Raw genomic sequence first — 17446 nt, 5'->3', positions numbered from 1 at the left:
ACATCCGCGACAGAGCGACACGACGCATTAACATTCTCAGAGCACTCACCAGCACGGAATGGGGAGGTGACAGACACACGCTCACCAAACTCTACGAAGCAATCATCCGACCGGTTCTTGAGTACGGAGCAATCATTTTTGAAAACGCTGCACCTACACACCTGAAGAAACTCGACGTCATCCAAAACAAATGCATTAGGACCATCACAGGCGCCTACCGCACTTCACCTGCAGCAGCACTCCACGTTTACAACAACACGCCACCTCTGCACTACAGGAGATCACAAGCACTCTTCAGATACTTCTTCAAAATCCAACAAATCCCACAACACCCATGCATTCCACTGATCAACAGGAGGTCGTGTTACACTACCACACGGAGATCACGCAACAGAATCACAATCGGCAGACGACTTAAACAACTATCAAAGACACTTGACATCACACTTCCAAGGTCACACCCTGCACCACCCCTTCCAGCCTACTGGGCTGACACAGCACCCACCACCCACACCCTCATAGATCAAAGCAAACACACACTCACAGACACAGAAATACAGCAAAGTTTCCTTCAGCAACCACAACCGATCCACATCCCACTCTCACTAAATGACTTTACACCCATTATCTCAGCCCAACTACACAAACACTACCAGTCAATATGGCACAACACACGAACCGCACTACAAACCATTCAACCACGCATAGAACACTGGCACACCAAGAACATGAACTCACGCAAAAACGAGAGGGCTATCACACGACTTCGCATCGGACACACCACTATCACACACAACTACATCATCACAAGAAGCCCGAGACCAAAATGCAACACCTGCAACACTTTCATCACTGTCAAACATCTGCTACTCACATGCCCACAATACCAACACCACAGGACAAACATACAAACATACTGCAGAGACGCCAACATCCCACTAACACTCACAACACTGCTCGGGGACTTACACCCCGAGCTAACAACACTACTCATCCACTACATACACAACACTGGGCTGATAAATGACCTGTAAATCTCCTCCCCTAGAGCCAAGGACAAAAAAGCCAAAAAAGCCAAAAAAAAGCCAAAAGAAAGAAAAACCCAAAAAAAAAAACATTCAAAACAATGACAATCAAAATAAAAGACCCCAGAATGGCAAAATGGCAAAAAAAAAAAGAGACAAAAAAGCATAAAAAAGAAAAAAAAATAGAAGGGGCAATCCGGCTACCCGGGAGGAGATAGCTAGGAACCCTGACCCACCCCTCACCCCACCCTTTCGAGCCAAAGAAGACGACGGACACTGCAAGACAACGGACGGACCAACAATGAAGACGGACGACAGAACCGGGCCCAAATACAGGACGCTGTGGTGGCCCGTAAGCCACAAATACCTACCTACCTACCAGCCACATACCAAGAGCGGGTCTCCGCCACGACGCGATCCTTACGTCAAGCTACAAGCTTCAAGCTCAACCAACCTTCTTCCGCTTTGCCGGGCTGCAACAGAACGGGGCCGGTTTGGCACGTTCTGTTGCCTTTTTCCTGACACCTGTCAGTCCTTCCGCCGCTGCGGGCAGCTTCGGAGTGGGGCCGGTTCGGCACGCTCCGGGGCACTAGCATCGTTTTCCTCGACACCCTCGAGGCCTTCCGCTGTTGCGGGCAGCACCGGAGCGGGGCCGGATCGGCGCGCTTCGGTGCATCTCTTCAAGTCCTACTAGCTCCTGTCACCTCTTCACCGTCCGTGTGAAGACCTGTGTCCTGTACCGTCATCAACTGGGTTCGTTCTGCACCGTCCGGAAGCTTTCCTCAAGATCTGCACCACTCCAAAATTCTCCACCGTCCGCGCCAGCTCTTCCAGTCTATCTTCAAAAACTGATGATAACGGCTGCCTTTTAAGGCTCCTGTTCTACCCCACAGATCTTGGCTCCCCTGTCCCACTGTGTCCCGGATTGACACAGCCCGCCCCCCTTAGATTCCACCCTTTAACTTTTGACGCGCCACCCTCCTGTAGGCCCCAACTCCAACTTTTAGACCGGGTTGACGAAATTGAATTTCTACTGTTATTTGGCACCAATCTGGTCCAAGGGATAGGGCTTATAAATACTGCCCCCTCCAAATAACAGTAAAGTCCCTTGGTAGGCCAACCATGTCCCGAACCCAAACCCCCGCGTCCCCCACCCTCCACCCACCCAGGGAAGTAACGCTGCTCCTACGGCGCAAGGACAGCCAGCCTATCACACTCCTCTCCCCTTGGGAGGTGGAGACATCTCTCACCACTGCTGAACACCCATCAATCAACGCCACCCTCTCGAAAGACAACAAAACGCTAACCATCACCACTAACGACAAGCACCATGCGCAGCACATCATGAACATCACCACGATCCAAAACACCGAAGTCACGATCACCACACCCAGCCCACCACGAGTCCAGGGGACCATCTGGGCCCCTGAACTCTCCACCCACGACACTGCATACATCCAGACAAAACTCGCCACCCAGCTCGTCACCGCCGTCTACCGACCACCGCGCGGACCACAAGCACTCCTCCATCTCACCTTCAACACGGACGAACTCCCACCACGCATCTTCGCCGGCTACCTGGCCTACCAGGTACGCCGGCTGATCCCAAGACCGCGGCGGTGCACGCACTGCCAGCGGTATGGCCACCTCGCGGCAGCCTGCCGTTCAGGGTTGGTCTGTGGCACGTGTGCTGGCGACCACGCCACAAACACCTGCACCAGCACACACAGGGAGTGCGCCGCATGCGGTGGCGGCCACGCCATCACGGCCAAGGCCTGCCCCAAGTGGCAGATGGAGTCTGAGATCTGCCGGCTCATCACCGTAGATCACAGGACGCTGTGGTGGCCCGTAAGCCACAAATACCTACCTACCTACCTAGCCACATACCCATACGTTTCGTGTTGAACAGTGTGTTGCACTCGAAGCGCCGCCATGCCACCGAAGACTAGCGGAAAGGCCGCAAAGAAGGCCGGCAAGGCCCAGAAGAATATCTCCAAGGGAGATAAGAAGCGTAAGCGCAAGAGGAAGGAATCGTACGGCATCTACATCTACAAGGTGCTGAAGCAGGTCCACCCCGACACCGGTATCTCGTCGAAGGCCATGAGCATCATGAACTCCTTTGTCAACGACATCTTCGAGCGCATTGCTGCCGAGGCCTCGCGTCTGGCGCACTACAACAAGCGCTCGACAATCACCTCTAGGGAGATTCAGACTGCTGTCCGCCTGCTCCTGCCCGGTGAGCTTGCCAAACATGCCGTGTCGGAGGGGACCAAGGCCGTCACCAAGTACACGAGCAGCAAGTAAGCTGGCTGGCCTGGCAGCCGGTGCCGGTCGACGCTCGCTTCATCTCATCACTGATCATCGCTCATCGCCTCCCATGCCGGCCGGTGCCGCTCCTAGCAGCACAAATAGGTCTTTTTCAAGACCAATAAATCAAATAGTGGACTTGCACCACAGATGATTACATCCGGGTCATTGTTGCAGCGGGTCGTCGGCTTCAAACAGACGCTGATCTGCACTTGTTTCGCACTTACCATGGTCGCTATCGAAATCGGAACAGAACCGCATGATAAGGGACGTAGCGGTGGCAGCTACTAGCGGCGTTTGAAATTTTGCCGTTTTTTAGGCGAACATGACGTCACTAAAACGTCATTTTCTCAAACTTTTTTTGACGGATTTCGCTCAAATTTTCAGGGAACGTGTATAATTGATGTGTAATAAGGTGCTGAAAGTTAAACGTCGCTGGCGTAACGCGTTTAGAAGTTATTGGCGAAAAACGGGAAGGGGGGGGGGGGCAGTTTCTGCCCTCCCCCAGCAGGTTAAGGAACAGTTTTGAATCGCTTCGATTCCATTTTTTTTTTTGCTCGGCCAGCCTAGCGCCAGTCTCGAGCGGTGGGACAGTTAACCCGGCAATTTTGACAGTTAACCCGGCAATTTTGGCCGGGATGCAAAAGTTACGTTAAACCGGTTTATGTTAAACCGGGAGCAAATAACAGCGTGGGAGCCTATCTTAGGTGTGGCAAAGCTAACGGAGTACTTACTTGTTGCCGAAGTGCCGAAAGAAGGCGCTGGAACCGAAAACACAACATTGGTTCATGTATTTATTAACATTCATACACACAGTCATACTTGTGTAAGGTGTCAGTGTTCGGTTGTGGGGTGTAATAGCCAGGGACAAAGTTCTATGAACTGAAAAACCCGGCGCCTATTGCAAAAGGAAAAACCCCGCGCTGAAGCCAAAATAGCGCGGGGAAAAAACCCTGTATCGTTTAAGCTAATGTGTAGGAGGGTGACGAAGAGGGAGATGGGAGACGGTTCCGCGCGGGAGGGACACCCGGGGTCGCCTAGCAGCAAACGCTTCAGCCCCCAGTCGGTGTTGGCGCTGCGACGGTTGTTGGCACGGGGCCTTTACCGGAGCGCGCAATATGTCTGTGCAAGGAGGGATAAGAAAAGGGACAGGGAGGTGACTCCGCGCGAGAAGGGCGCCCGGAGGCCAAGCAGGAAAAGCTAAGCCCCCAGTCGGTGTTGACGCTCAACGATCTCGGCCCAATCGACCTGATCGGAGCGCGCAATGTGGAGTCACCTAAGTGTTCGCGGTGCCGCGCCTCCGCCGCCGTTAGCGCGCGTGTAAATCACAGGTGATTAGGCCAGATCGACGATTCAACGGAGCAATTAGTGCGAATGAGAAGCGGTGGGGGAACAACATCGAACGATAATCACAAAAATCACAAGAACATCAACAGCAAGAATGAAAGATCAATCATTAGCACGTACAATCAACGGCGCGGCGGAGAGAAAATGGCGGAGAAGAATGTAGGAGAGGAGGAAGTTTCTGGTACTAGGCCAGGCCGGGGGTTAAAGTTCGTGGAGAAGTTGCGCGTCCCTGAGAAATGCGAAGAGTTTTTCGAGGAGAAGTGGATGGTCGTCTCCCAGGAGAGTGGGGAGATCCAGATATCATCTGTGCTTAAAAAGACAAAAACGAGACGATTAGATGGCTCTGATAAGAGCCATTGACATGTGCCAGCGAAACGGTCAGGCACATCGTTCACTTCTTAGCCGGGGCCTTTTTGGCGGCAGGCTTTTTGGCAGCCGTCTTTTTGGGCTTCGGTGCCTTGGGCTTCTTCGCCGGCGACTTGGCCTTCTTAGCTTTGGTTTGCTTGGCCTTGGGCTTCTGGGCCTTGGCGGGAGACTTGGCGGTCTTCTTTTTGTCCGCCGACTTTTTGGCAGCAGTCTTCTTTGGTGTCTTTTTCGCGGCCACAGGCTTCTTAGGCGACTTTGCGGCGGGCTTGGCCGGCTTGGCAGCAGCGGAAGACAGCTTGAACGATCCGCTGGCACCCTTGCCTTTAGTCTGCACCAGGGCGCCGCTGGTGACGCCAGTCTTGAGAGCCTTTTTGATGAACGGCGCCAGCTTTTCAACGTCGACCTTGTAGTTTGCTGCAATGTACTTCTTGATGGCGATCAGCGACGAGCCTCCTCGCTCCTTCAGACCTTTGATGGCTCCCTGGACCATCTCGTTGGTGGGCGGGTGCGTCGGCTTGGTGCGAGGCACCTTTGCCTTGGCCGCCTTGGCGGCGCCAGCAGCAGGGGCGGTGGCAGCGGTAGACTCGGTCATCTTTTTCTGGCGTCAGGTATCGAAGCTTTTTTTTTTTTTTTTTTTTTTTTTTTTTTTTTTGTCCTCCCGGCAAGCCAAGTGGCTATAGCCGGGGGAAGGGGAAAGTTACTAGCTGGCAATTGGCCAGGTCTTTCGTTTACGTTACGTTAATGCCGGCTATTTGATTCCGGCCCAAGAACTAAGAGAAAGGCAAAAGACTACGTTAAACCGGCTCATGTGGCGTCCGGTGGGTTCAAAGCAAAGGGAAGGCCGAAAGGTGCCTGATGGGCGAGACAATAAATTTGGTTACTTACATAGAACTTGCTGCTGAGACTTGCTGCTGATTTGTGTGTTGTTGTTTGGTGTGTGTTGTTGTGGGGTGAACTTACCAGGAAAAGTCCTAACTAGAAAAAACCTGGTGCCTAACCAAGAGGGCAAAAACCTGTGCTTTCAGCCAAAGTACACAGTAAAAAAGCCCTTTCTTTAATTACGTTATATTACGTTACGTTATATCGCTAATGTGTATGTGTGTTTGTGGAGCTATCACCTTCATCCACTCCCGGGGGCCATGGATGCAAGCCACCTAGGCCGCGCCCGGGGTGTCCGGCCAGATAGCTTTTGTGTCTCGAGTGGGCCTCAACCTTTAAGAGGGATCCCTGTCGAGTTTACACACATATATAAATACACTTGGAAAAGGCGGAGAGAACGAAAGCGAATGGAAGCAAAACGAAGCGGATGGAGACGACGATGGAGGATCATAAGAACATCTATATACTGTGTGCTGGGTTGCGATCATATGCTATTGATGAGATTCGAATCACTGAGGAAGGTAAATAGAAGTTCAATTAGATCTGGATGATCATCACCCAGGAGTGTTGGGAGGTCCAGGCTGAGGTTGTGTGTGTTTGTGTAGTGAATGATGGGTTGACGGTATTGGTCGTAGTGTGGGCAGTTGAGAAGGAGGTGGGCAATGTTGAGTCGTGTTAGTGGTGTGCAATGTGGGCATGTGGGTGGGGGTTCGTGCTGGTAGATGTATCGGTGTGTGATACTGGTGTGTCCAATTCTCAGCCTGGCCAATACCGTTTCTCTAAGACGATTACTTTGATTGGAAGAAGCAAATGATTTGATTTTTGGGTGAATCGGGTGTAGATGTTGATTTGGAAAACTATTCCAGTCGAATTGGCGAAGGTCGAGAAGAGCATTTTGGATATGATTAGCAATATCTTTGTGCGGACAACGAAGTGTGTTTCTTTCCGGTTTGTCTAGGCTATTTTTCGCTAGGAGATCCGCCCTTGTGTTACCGGGAATCCCCGCGTGTCCTGGTATCCACAACAGGCGGAATTCAAATCCTTGTTTCTGAATTGTAATTATATGTTTCTTGATAATGTATATTATATGATTGTCTTCTTTTTTTCTGCTTGAGATGGCACTGACTGCCGAAGCTGAGTCAGTGCAAATTACGCTTTTTTGGATATGTTGCTTGTTGATATAGATAATAGCTAGCAGAATCGCTGATAGTTCAGCTGAAAAGACCGTAAAAAGATTATGCAGGCGAATGGAGTTTTCGTAGACTTTTGATGTGACACCAGCGCCTGTTTTGCCGTTTGATAGTGATCCGTCAGTATAAAAGAAAGTATGATCGTTGTATTGATTTACATATTGTATGAAGAGTTGAGAGATTTCTTGTGAGGAGATATGCTTCTTATTTTCTGAGAAAAGACGATCTACGTTCTGGATGGGTGCCAGCCAGAATGAGGTTAGAGGGGGGATAGGCAAAATGGACGGGAAAGAAATGTTGAAATGATTAAGAGCCTTTTCTACGCGATAACTGATCACTGGGAATCTCCTTTCAGGATCGCTTGGAGGAGACGAAGAATATCGATTTGTAAGTATTTGATTAGAGGGATTCGAGGGGTTCGCGCAGCAACGAAGATAAAAGCGGAGAAGAAGATATTTGCGTCGTCGATCAAGTGTAGGAATGTTGACATCAATGTGAAGATTGTCAATATTGGAAGTTTTCATTGCACCGGTGATGATACGAAGAGCGGTGTTCTGAATCACTTGGAGAGAATCAATTTTTTTAGTAGCTATATCATCGTATAAGAAACCGTTGTAATCCAGGATAGGACGAATTAGGGAGGTGTATAGACGGAGGAGGGTTCTCCGATCGGCTCCCCACTCCCTTCCGGCTATACATCTCATAATCGAAAGTCGTCTGGCGCATCGTTGTTGAATGTCTTCGAAGTGTTTACTAAAATTAAGCAAGGAATCAAGTGTTATGCCTAGATATTTGAAGTGTGAAACGAATTGAAGATTACAATTGTTGATTCTAAGGTTACGATGATTTGTTTTGGGGAGTCGTCTTGAAAAAATGACCGACTTTGATTTGTCTGATGAGAGGACGAGTCCCCATTGATTACACCATGTTTCTATGTTTTCAAGAACGTGTTGCATGATTGTTAGGCCTTGATCAAGATCACGATGAGAAACCCAAAAGGCTACGTCATCGGCGTAAAGAGAGTGTTGTATATTGCTAGGTGTGTTGTTGAAAAGGTCATTGATCATGATCAAAAAGAGAGTAGGAGAAATTACACTGCCCTGTGGGAGGCCATGATCTAGCGTAAAGAGTGGAGAGTAGGTGTGGCCACAACGGACTTTGAATGTTCGATTAGCAAGGAAGTTCTGTATAAAGTTCGCCATATGGCCGCGAATACCAGTTCGATGAAGTTTAATCAGAAGAGCGGATTTATTGACTTTGTCGAAGGCGTTTTTAAAATCAAGGAAGACTGCGATCGTGTATTCCCTTTTTTGAAATCCTCTTTGAATTGTGTCAATTATGTGAGTAACGCAATCAGCAGTTGACCGACCAGGTCGGAATCCGTTTTGGTAAGTGGAAAGAAGATTGTTTGATTCGAGATACGCCCTAATTCGTCCGTTAACCATTCTTTCTGTTAGTTTAGAGGCACAACTGGTGAGAGATATAGGTCGATAGTTAGAAGGGTTTGAGGGAAGTTTAGAAGGTTTGAGGATAGGGATAATGGTGCTTTCGCTCCAGGAAGCAGGATACGAATTGTTTTCCCAAAGGTGATTTAGAGTTTCCAGGAGGGTTTGCTGTCCAGATTCAGGGAGATTTTTGAGAAAAGCGTAGGCGACCTGATCTGGACCAACAGATGTGTTGCCACATCTGTTGAGTGCTGATTGTAGTTCATGTGCTGTGAATGGTGCATTGTATATTTCGGTGTTGTTGGAGTGAAATGAAAGGGAAGCAAGCTGGGAATCGAGTGTTGTGGTTAGTTGTGGAGTATACTGTTGTGCTGATGAAATGTTAGCATAATGTATGGCGAATTGTGTGGCTACTTCTAGTGGTGTGAGATAGTGGGTGTTGTTTATGTGTAGGTGTGGAATTTTATAATTTCGGGGTTGTTTGTTGGAGAAACATTTTATGAGAGACCATATTTGCGATAGGGGGGTAAAACGATTAAAGTTGTTCGAGAAAAGTTGCCAGCTCGATTGTTTTGCACTAAGAATAATTTTGCGGGAATGAGAACGAGCCTTACGCGCTTCCTCCTCATGAGCTGAGCATAGGCAGCGCCTAAAGGCGCGTAGTGCCCGCCTCCGGAGGGCGACCGCTCTCTGGCATTCACTGTTCCACCATGGAGCATTATTATAGGGGCGGGGAGGACCTGAAAGTGGGACTGATTTACGGGCGGCGTTAAGTATTATATCTAGAAAAGTGTTAATATCTCTAGGGGGAGTTTGGATGTTTACGTTAATATGGTTTTGATATTCAGCCCAATCGGCTTTGCGAAAGTTCCATCTGGGAAGAAAATTGAAGTTGGATTGTCCTGAAGGGACGTCAAGGGAATAATGAAGTGGGTAGTGATCGCTAAAAAGTGGGTCGTCCGCAGTATACTGTGTGAAGAGCAGTGCGGTGTTAGTGTCAGTGATGGCGAAGTCAATGACGGTGTGTGACGCGACGCCATTGTTGATGCGTGTACACGTGGGGACGCGATTTGTCAGTGGTATCAAATCAAGTGAGTCAATTACGTTTAACAGTTGTGTTCCGCGCGTGTCATTAAATGCACAACCCCACGACTGGTGGTAGGCGTTGAAGTCTCCCATCACAATGAATGGAGGGGAGATTTGGGAAAGCAATTCTGACATTTGAGAAGGATTGAAAGGAAAGGAACGGGAAAGGTAAATAGAGAGGATAGTCAGGTCACGTTGTGCAATTTTGACTTTGACTCCGACAACGTTAAGCGCTGTGCGGAGTGAGATTTGGTGATGCAAAAGATTATTGGAAATATAAAGCGCCGAGCCGCCTTGGCGTGGGTGAACGTTTACGTTATTAGTATATAGAGAGTAGTCCCTGATATTGTAATTATAGTTTATAGAGTCTGAATCCAAAAATCTGGTTTCCTGGATTGCGGCTACCAACGGTTTGTTATGCAAGATATAGTTTTTGAATTCAGCCCAGTGGTGTATTAGCGAGCAAGTGTTCCATTGAAGGAAGAATTCGGGACGGTTGTGATTCATGTTTAAAGATTAAGGCTGCGCACCGCCGAGCGAGTCAGACGGCGGTCTGTCGAAGAGGATCGCGACTGGGAGCGATTGTGAGACGCAGGACTCGTTTTCCACCATTCCGGCGCAGACTCTGGCCACTCGTCGTCAGTGTCGCTTGTACCAGAAGCCGCTGACGGGTGCGGCGCGCCTGACTTGGGCCTGGGGAGCGGCGGTGCCACCGGGTGCCTAATGTTAGGGCTGGCCGGGCTTGAGGTCGCGGTCGAGAGGTCTGACTCGCTGTAGTGCTCAGTCTCTGGGGTGGAGGGAACAATCGTCCGGTCAAGCACCGGGGAGGCTTCCGTTGATGCCTCGGAAAGGGAATAGTTTCCCTCGCGATCCGGGGACTCACCCGCTTTAGCAACCTGGGGCGCTGGGGTCGGTGGGTGTTCCGTGTGCGCGCTGGGGTCGGCCGCGGGGGACAAGGGCGTCTCGCTGGCTGTGGGCGCGCTGAGGGCCGACGCGGGCGTCTCGCTGTCGCTCGGGACCGCCGCAGGGGACGCAGGCGAGTCAGTGGTCTGTGGCGCGCTGAGGGCCGCCGCGGGGGGCGCTGGCGTCTCGCTGACCCAGCTCGGAAGGGCGAGCTCCATGGCCGGGCGCGTTCCGGTTCCGTCGTCTCGTTCGGGTGTGCGTGGATCGCGCTTCGCTGTCGAGCGGGACGAAATGAGTACAACATCGTGAGACTTTTCGTGAATCATAGATGACGCTAATGTACAGCAACCGCTGCAACTGTGAATGGAGCATATGGCTGGTAGGGACAGCACCTGCCATGCCGGACAGGCGTGGCAGGGACTGCCATGCATGCATCCATAAATATGCGTCTTTGACAGCTCATGTGACATGTAACATATCTTCAACGAATTGGATTCCATAGTCCGGTTCAGGTTGGTACGATCTGGTGTCAGTATGCATGTTACTAGCTTGATGTTCATCATTAAAGTTTATATGTTGGCCGTCTGCACCTCCGAGCTCTCGTCCTGGACTGCTCAACCATCTGTGGTTATGTTGTCCTGCGAGACAGCCCCGTCCCCTCCCTCCCTCTATGAACAAAGCGTGCCTTATCTCGGCTCGGCCTTGCCCGGTCCCCTCCCCCCCCCCCCTCCCTGGACTCGGGCCGCGCTCTCAGTTCTCTGCCGCGCCACGCCTCGGGTCTCCTCACACCCCTCTGCCCCGACCCTCCCTCCCCGAACCGACAATCATCTTCCGGCTCACCACGTTCGAGCCCCTGACAGCCAATAGGTTGGCCCCATTACTGATGAAGGTATCTTTCCGTGAGGATTACATTGGGTACTGAGATGTCACCATGACAAATAGTCCGACAGATACATCACATGAGTATATTTCCGTGAGAAAATTCGGAAGCGTCGCCGTGTCATTTTCGATGCTGTGTTCCAAGTATTCTTCGCAAAGGTATGTTTCCGTGAGGATTTTATGGGAGACTGGGATGTCACCATGAAAGACATCCCGCCAAATACACCATTAGAGTGTATTTCCGTGAGAAAATTCGGAAGCGGCCCCGTCTCTTTTCGCTGCTGTGTTCCGAATATTTTTTTCGCAATGGTATGTGTTGCTGTTCGGTTCGATATCGCGGCTCGCGGTTCACTCAATCGACACGCTCGCTGTCGGCTGTGGTTATATTCAGTCGTGCCAGGAAGAGGATTGTCGGGTCCTCTCCCTGGCGACACTCGTTGAACAACTGCTCGGGTTTGGACGCGGCCGTCGGCCCAGGACGGTGACAAGTGGCCCACACATGGCCTCACATGGCTCGGGCCGCCGATGGCCGGCCGGCCGGAAGCGACGAGGAGAACGGTTAACAGACAAAACATGCGTTGGGAGATAAATCAGAATCAAAAGTCAAGAGTTCACAGCACAGCCGGCATTTTAATAAGAACGGGAAACTCGTGACCAATTTGTACGGAACAGTTTGTTTCCGACCCGTGAGTTTTATAAGGGAGACAGAGATGTCACCACGAAAGGCATTCCGCCAAATTTACCATAGAAACACATTTCATTTCCGTAAGAATATTCGGAAACCTTGCCCTTTCTGTACATTTCTCTGATTATTCTTCGATAAAGGCATGGATGAAGTATACCTAATCCATGATAAAGGTATGTTTTCGTGAGGATTGTATGTGAGAACCCATTAGCGCTCAGTGTCCTCATGAGGACACCCGAAACAGCCAGACGTGGCGCACACCGGGTATATGTTAGACGGCTTAGAACCTCGCCAACGTGTCGAGAAGGTCTTTGTCGACCACCTGGGTCCCGTTATGTTTGTTTCCCTTCACCCTCTTGTATTTGATAAGCGCTTAAATTTAGCGATTTTCAGACATTGAGACCCTCGTCGGCTTATTTGGCTTCCATTCAACTGTGAACATAGTTACGTCCAAATTGACTCCACTCATTGCTCAACGGATTATGTTATACACATAATCGTATTCTCATCGGCCATTTCTAGAATTCTAGCGATCTGGAGAGCGCCAAATTTAGATGTCATCAAATGAGGACATTGGGCGGAACGGGGTAGCGGCGGGCCGGCCGGCCGCCGCGGCCGCCGAGGTGTGGGAGGGCGGGGCGGCGGTAAGGGGACCGCCGGGAATGCGAGGGGGTGACGCTATGGGGAGACCCCTGGGGTGTTCAGGGTGGGGTGGCAGTGGGGGGAGACTGGGAGGGGGGGGCGGAAGTGAGCCCTGAGACGCTAGCGTCAGTTTCCACCCGTGTGTTGGACTGCGAGCTGAGTGTGTGCGACCTTGATGATAAGATACGCTTTTAGATACGTTTTATTTTACGCGGGAGTGTGGTCGATCTGCAATCGCCATGCGTCATGAAAAAGCGATTAAACCCTCACACGTTCCGAACATTCTTCGGAATGGTATATTTCTGTGAGGATGCTGTGATAGCTCGTCACGGGGAATGCAACGGTGGCTCTTATTTTGCGCTACGTGGTCTACAGCGGCTAAAGATTTGTTTGAAAAAAATAAGGTCATAAACTTAAAAGTCCAGACATGTGCATGGATCCGAGTAATGGATTCATGATCTCAGTGGATCTCGAGGCAAATTGTAGGTTAGGATCTATGATCCCACCGGATCGGACGTGAATAATTTATCAGGGATCTATTATCTCGTAGGATCTGACGATGAACCAGGAAAGTGGATCCATGAACTGAGTGGATATATGAACTAATAGAAACAGAACGTTTTTGAGTTGATATAAGTGATTTTTTTCATTTCTTCGGTTACAAAAACTAAACGGGGATTTATGACCACACTGGATCTCTAGCAAAAATTAGACCTATCCATGATGGCTAGGATCTTTCGATAGCAGCTGAATCTATGATCCCGTTGGATCCAAAATAAGGGTTCGTGGGATCAGATCCTAGATTCATTTGCTCGGATCCAGGCACATGTCTGCTTTAATAGTTTTTTTTCGCCGTAGCTTGACCAATAAGAGATATCAATTGCAAATTCGATGTCTGTAGTAGTTCAGGTGAAAGCTACGGGAGAGGCCGTTTCACCCTCCCCCCCCCCCCCCACGGGGCGTGGGTTAACGTTTCACGCCAACGGAAACAGCTCTGGGTGCTCCCCAGATAGCGTGATAAGCCGACGCGTTGTCATGAAAGTGACCTGTGACCAGTTCCATTGGTATTGTGTGGCCTTTAAAAAGGCCTGTTACAGGGTTCGAGTCGACTGAGCCAGATGCAGGCTTACTTCTTCTCGGTCTTCTTGGGCAGGAGCACCGCCTGGATGTTTGGCAGCACACCGCCCTGGGCGATGGTGACGCCCGACAGGAGCTTGTTCAGCTCCTCGTCGTTGCGGATGGCCAGCTGCAGGTGGCGAGGGATGATCCTGGTCTTCTTGTTGTCGCGCGCAGCGTTGCCGGCCAGCTCGAGTACTTTTTTTTTTTTTTTTTTTTTTTTTTTTTTTTTTTTTTTTTTGTCCTCCCGGCAAGCCAAGTGGCTATAGCCGGGGGAAGGGGAAAGTTACTAGCTGGCAATTGGCCAGGTCTTTCGTTTACGTTACGTTAATGCCGGCTATTTGATTCCGGCCCAAGAACTAAGAGAAAGGCAAAAGACTACGTTAAACCGGCTCATGTGGCGTCCAGTGGGTTCAAAGCAAAGGGAAGGCCGAAAGGTGCCTGATGGGCGAGACAATAAATTTGGTTACTTACATAGAACTTGCTGCTGAGACTTGCTGCTGATTTGTGTGCTGTTGTTTGGTGTGTGTTGTTGTGGGGTGAACTTACCAGGAAAAGTCCTAACTAGAAAAAACCTGGTGCCTAACCAAGAGGGCAAAAACCTGTGCTTTCAGCCAAAGTACACAGTAAAAAAGCCCTTTCTTTAATTACGTTATATTACGTTACGTTATATCGCTAATGTGTATGTGTGTTTGTGGAGCTATCACCTTCATCCACTCCCGGGGGCCATGGATGCAAGCCACCTAGGCCGCGCCCGGGGTGTCCGGCCAGATAGCTTTTGTGTCTCGAGTGGGCCTCAACCTTTAAGAGGGATCCCTGTCGAGTTTACACACATATATAAATACACTTGGAAAAGGCGGAGAGAACGAAAGCGAATGGAAGCAAAACGAAGCGGATGGAGACGACGATGGAGGATCATAAGAACATCTATATACTGTGTGCTGGGTTGCGATCATATGCTATTGATGAGATTCGAATCACTGAGGAAGGTAAATAGAAGTTCAATTAGATCTGGATGATCATCACCCAGGAGTGTTGGGAGGTCCAGGCTGAGGTTGTGTGTGTTTGTGTAGTGAATGATGGGTTGACGGTATTGGTCGTAGTGTGGGCAGTTGAGAAGGAGGTGGGCAATGTTGAGTCGTGTTAGTGGTGTGCAATGTGGGCATGTGGGTGGGGGTTCGTGCTGGTAGATGTATCGGTGTGTGATACTGGTGTGTCCAATTCTCAGCCTGGCCAATACCGTTTCTCTAAGACGATTACTTTGATTGGAAGAAGCAAATGATTTGATTTTTGGGTGAATCGGGTGTAGATGTTGATTTGGAAAACTATTCCAGTCGAATTGGCGAAGGTCGAGAAGAGCATTTTGGATATGATTAGCAATATCTTTGTGCGGACAACGAAGTGTGTTTCTTTCCGGTTTGTCTAGGCTATTTTTCGCTAGGAGATCCGCCCTTGTGTTACCGGGAATCCCCGCGTGTCCTGGTATCCACAACAGGCGGAATTCAAATCCTTTTTTCTGAATTGTAATTATATGTTTCTTGATAATGTATATTATATGATTGTCTTCTTTTTTTCTGCTTGAGATGGCACTGACTGCCGAAGCTGAGTCGGTGCAAATTACGCTTTTTTGGATATGTTGTTTCTTGATATAGATAATAGCTCGCAGAATCGCTGATAGTTCAGCTGAAAAGACCGTGAAAAGATTATGCAGGCGAATGGAGTTTTCGTAGACTTTTGATGTAACACCAGCGCCTGTTCTGCCATTTGATAGTGATCCGTCAGTATAAAAGAAGGTATGATCGTTGTATTGATTTACATATTGTATGAAGAGTTGAGAGATTTCTTGTGAGGAGATATGCTTCTTATTTTCTGAGAAAAGATGATCTACGTTCTGGATGGGTGCCAGCCAGAAAGAGGTTAGAGGGGGGATAGGCAAAATGGACGGGAAAGAAATGTTGAAATGATTAAGAGCCTTCTCTACGCGATAACTGATCACTGGGAATCTCCTTTCCGGGTCACTTGGAGGAGACGAAGAATATCGATTTGTAAGTATTTGATGAGAGGGATTCGAGGGGTTCGCGCAGCAACGAAGATAAAAGCGGAGAAGAAGATATTTGCGGCGTCGATCAAGTGTAGGAATATTGACATCAATGTGAAGATTGTCAATATTGGAAGTTTTCATTGCACCGGTGATGATACGAAGAGCGGTGTTCTGAATCACTTGGAGAGAATCAATTTTTTTAGTGGCTATATCATCGTATAAGAAACCGTTGTAATCCAGGATAGGACGAATTAGGGAGGTGTATAGGCGGAGGAGGGTTCTCCGATCGGCTCCCCACTCCCTGCCGGCTATACATCTCATAATCGAAAGTCGTCTGGCGCATCTTTGTTGAATGTCTTCGAAGTGTTTACTAAAATTAAGCAAGGAATCAAGCGTTATACCTAGATATTTAAAATGTGAAACGAATTGAAGGTTACGATTGTTGATTCTAAGGTTACGATGATTGGTTTTGGGGAGTCGTCTTGAAAAAATGACCGATTTTGATTTGTCTGATGAGAGGACGAGTCCCCATTGATTACACCATGTTTCTATTTTTTCAAGAACGAGTTGCATGATTGCTATGCCTTGATCAAGATCACGATGAGAAACCCAAAAGGCTACATCATCGGCGTAAAGAGAGTGTTGTATATTGCTAGGTGTGTTGTTGAAAAGGTCATTGATCATGATCAAAAAGAGAGTAGGAGAAATTACACTGCCCTGTGGGAGGCCATGATCTAGTGTAAAGAGTGGAGAGTAGGTGTGGCCACAACGGACTCTGAATGTTCGATTAGCAAGGAAGTTCTGTATAAAGTTCGCCATGTGACCGCGAATACCGGTTCGATGAAGTTTAATCAGAAGAGCGGATTTATTGACTTTGTCGAAGGCGTTTTTAAAATCAAGGAAGACGGTGATCGTGTATTCCCTTCTTTGAAATCCTCTTTGAATTGTGTCAATTATGTGAATAACGCTATCAGCAGTTGACCGACCAGGTCGGAATCCGTTTTGGTAAGTAGTAAGAAGATTGTTTGATTCAAGATACGCCCTAATTCGTCCGTTAACCATTCTTTCTGTTAGTTTAGAGGCACAACTGGTGAGAGATATAGGTCGATAGTTAGAAGGGTTTGAGGAAAGTTTAGAAGGTTTAAGGATAGGGATAATGGTGCTTTTGCTCCAGGAAGCAGGATACGAATTGTTTTCCCAAAGGCGATTTAGAGTTTCCAGGAGGGTTTGCTGTCCAGATTCAGGGAGATTTTTGAGAAAAGCGTAGGCAACCTGGTCTGGACCAACTGATGTGTTGCCACATCTGTTGAGTGCTGATTGTAGTTCATGTGCTGTGAAAGGTGCATTGTACATTTCGGTGTTGTTGGAGTGAAATGAAAGGGAAGCAAGTTGGGAATCGAGTGTTGTGGTTAGTTGTGGAGTGTACTGTTGTACTGATGAAATGTTAGCATAATGTATGGCGAATTGTGTGGCTACTTCTAGTGGTGTGAGATAGTGGGTGTTGTTAATGTTTTTTTTTTTTTTTTTTTTTTTTT

General features: G+C 48.9%; 3 protein-coding genes across 3 annotated transcripts in view; 1 reads left to right on the top strand and 2 right to left on the bottom strand.

Annotated features, from left to right (window-relative positions):
- Positions 1-7890, bottom strand: part of LOC122385530 — a 24309-nt gene extending 16419 nt beyond the window's left edge. The window contains exon 1 of the mRNA XM_043373871.1: positions 6164-7890. Within this exon, the coding sequence (XP_043229806.1) occupies positions 6409-7818 (1410 nt within the window). The 5' untranslated portion in view covers positions 7819-7890 and the 3' untranslated portion in view covers positions 6164-6408. The remainder of the gene's footprint in view (positions 1-6163) is intronic.
- LOC122385534 (histone H2B) lies at positions 2904-3458 on the top strand. The gene has a single exon (XM_043373876.1). It carries the CDS (start codon positions 2958-2960, stop codon positions 3327-3329), a length of 372 nt encoding a protein of 123 aa, XP_043229811.1. The 5' UTR covers positions 2904-2957; the 3' UTR covers positions 3330-3458.
- LOC122385532 (late histone H1-like) lies at positions 5013-17446 on the bottom strand. Its single transcript, XM_043373874.1, has 2 exons — positions 17428-17446; positions 5013-5659 (listed from the first exon to the last, which is right to left on the bottom strand). Exon 2 carries the CDS (start codon positions 5635-5637, stop codon positions 5071-5073), a length of 567 nt encoding a protein of 188 aa, XP_043229809.1. The 5' UTR covers positions 5638-5659; positions 17428-17446; the 3' UTR covers positions 5013-5070.

This window comes from Amphibalanus amphitrite, unplaced genomic scaffold, assembly GCF_019059575.1.
Source record: "Amphibalanus amphitrite isolate SeventyFive unplaced genomic scaffold, NRLGWU_Aamphi_draft 000221F_arrow, whole genome shotgun sequence".
NCBI lineage: Eukaryota > Metazoa > Arthropoda > Thecostraca > Balanomorpha > Balanidae > Amphibalanus > Amphibalanus amphitrite.
This window is presented reverse-complemented; position numbering and strand designations above follow the sequence as displayed.

What these genes read in the sequence shown, in the direction of transcription:
- LOC122385534 (XM_043373876.1), top strand. Translation starts at nt 2,958, where the DNA reads ATGCCACCGAAGACTAGCGGAAAGGCCGCAAAGAAGGCCGGCAAGGCC.
- LOC122385532 (XM_043373874.1), bottom strand. Translation starts at nt 5,637, where the DNA reads ATGACCGAGTCTACCGCTGCCACCGCCCCTGCTGCTGGCGCCGCCAAG.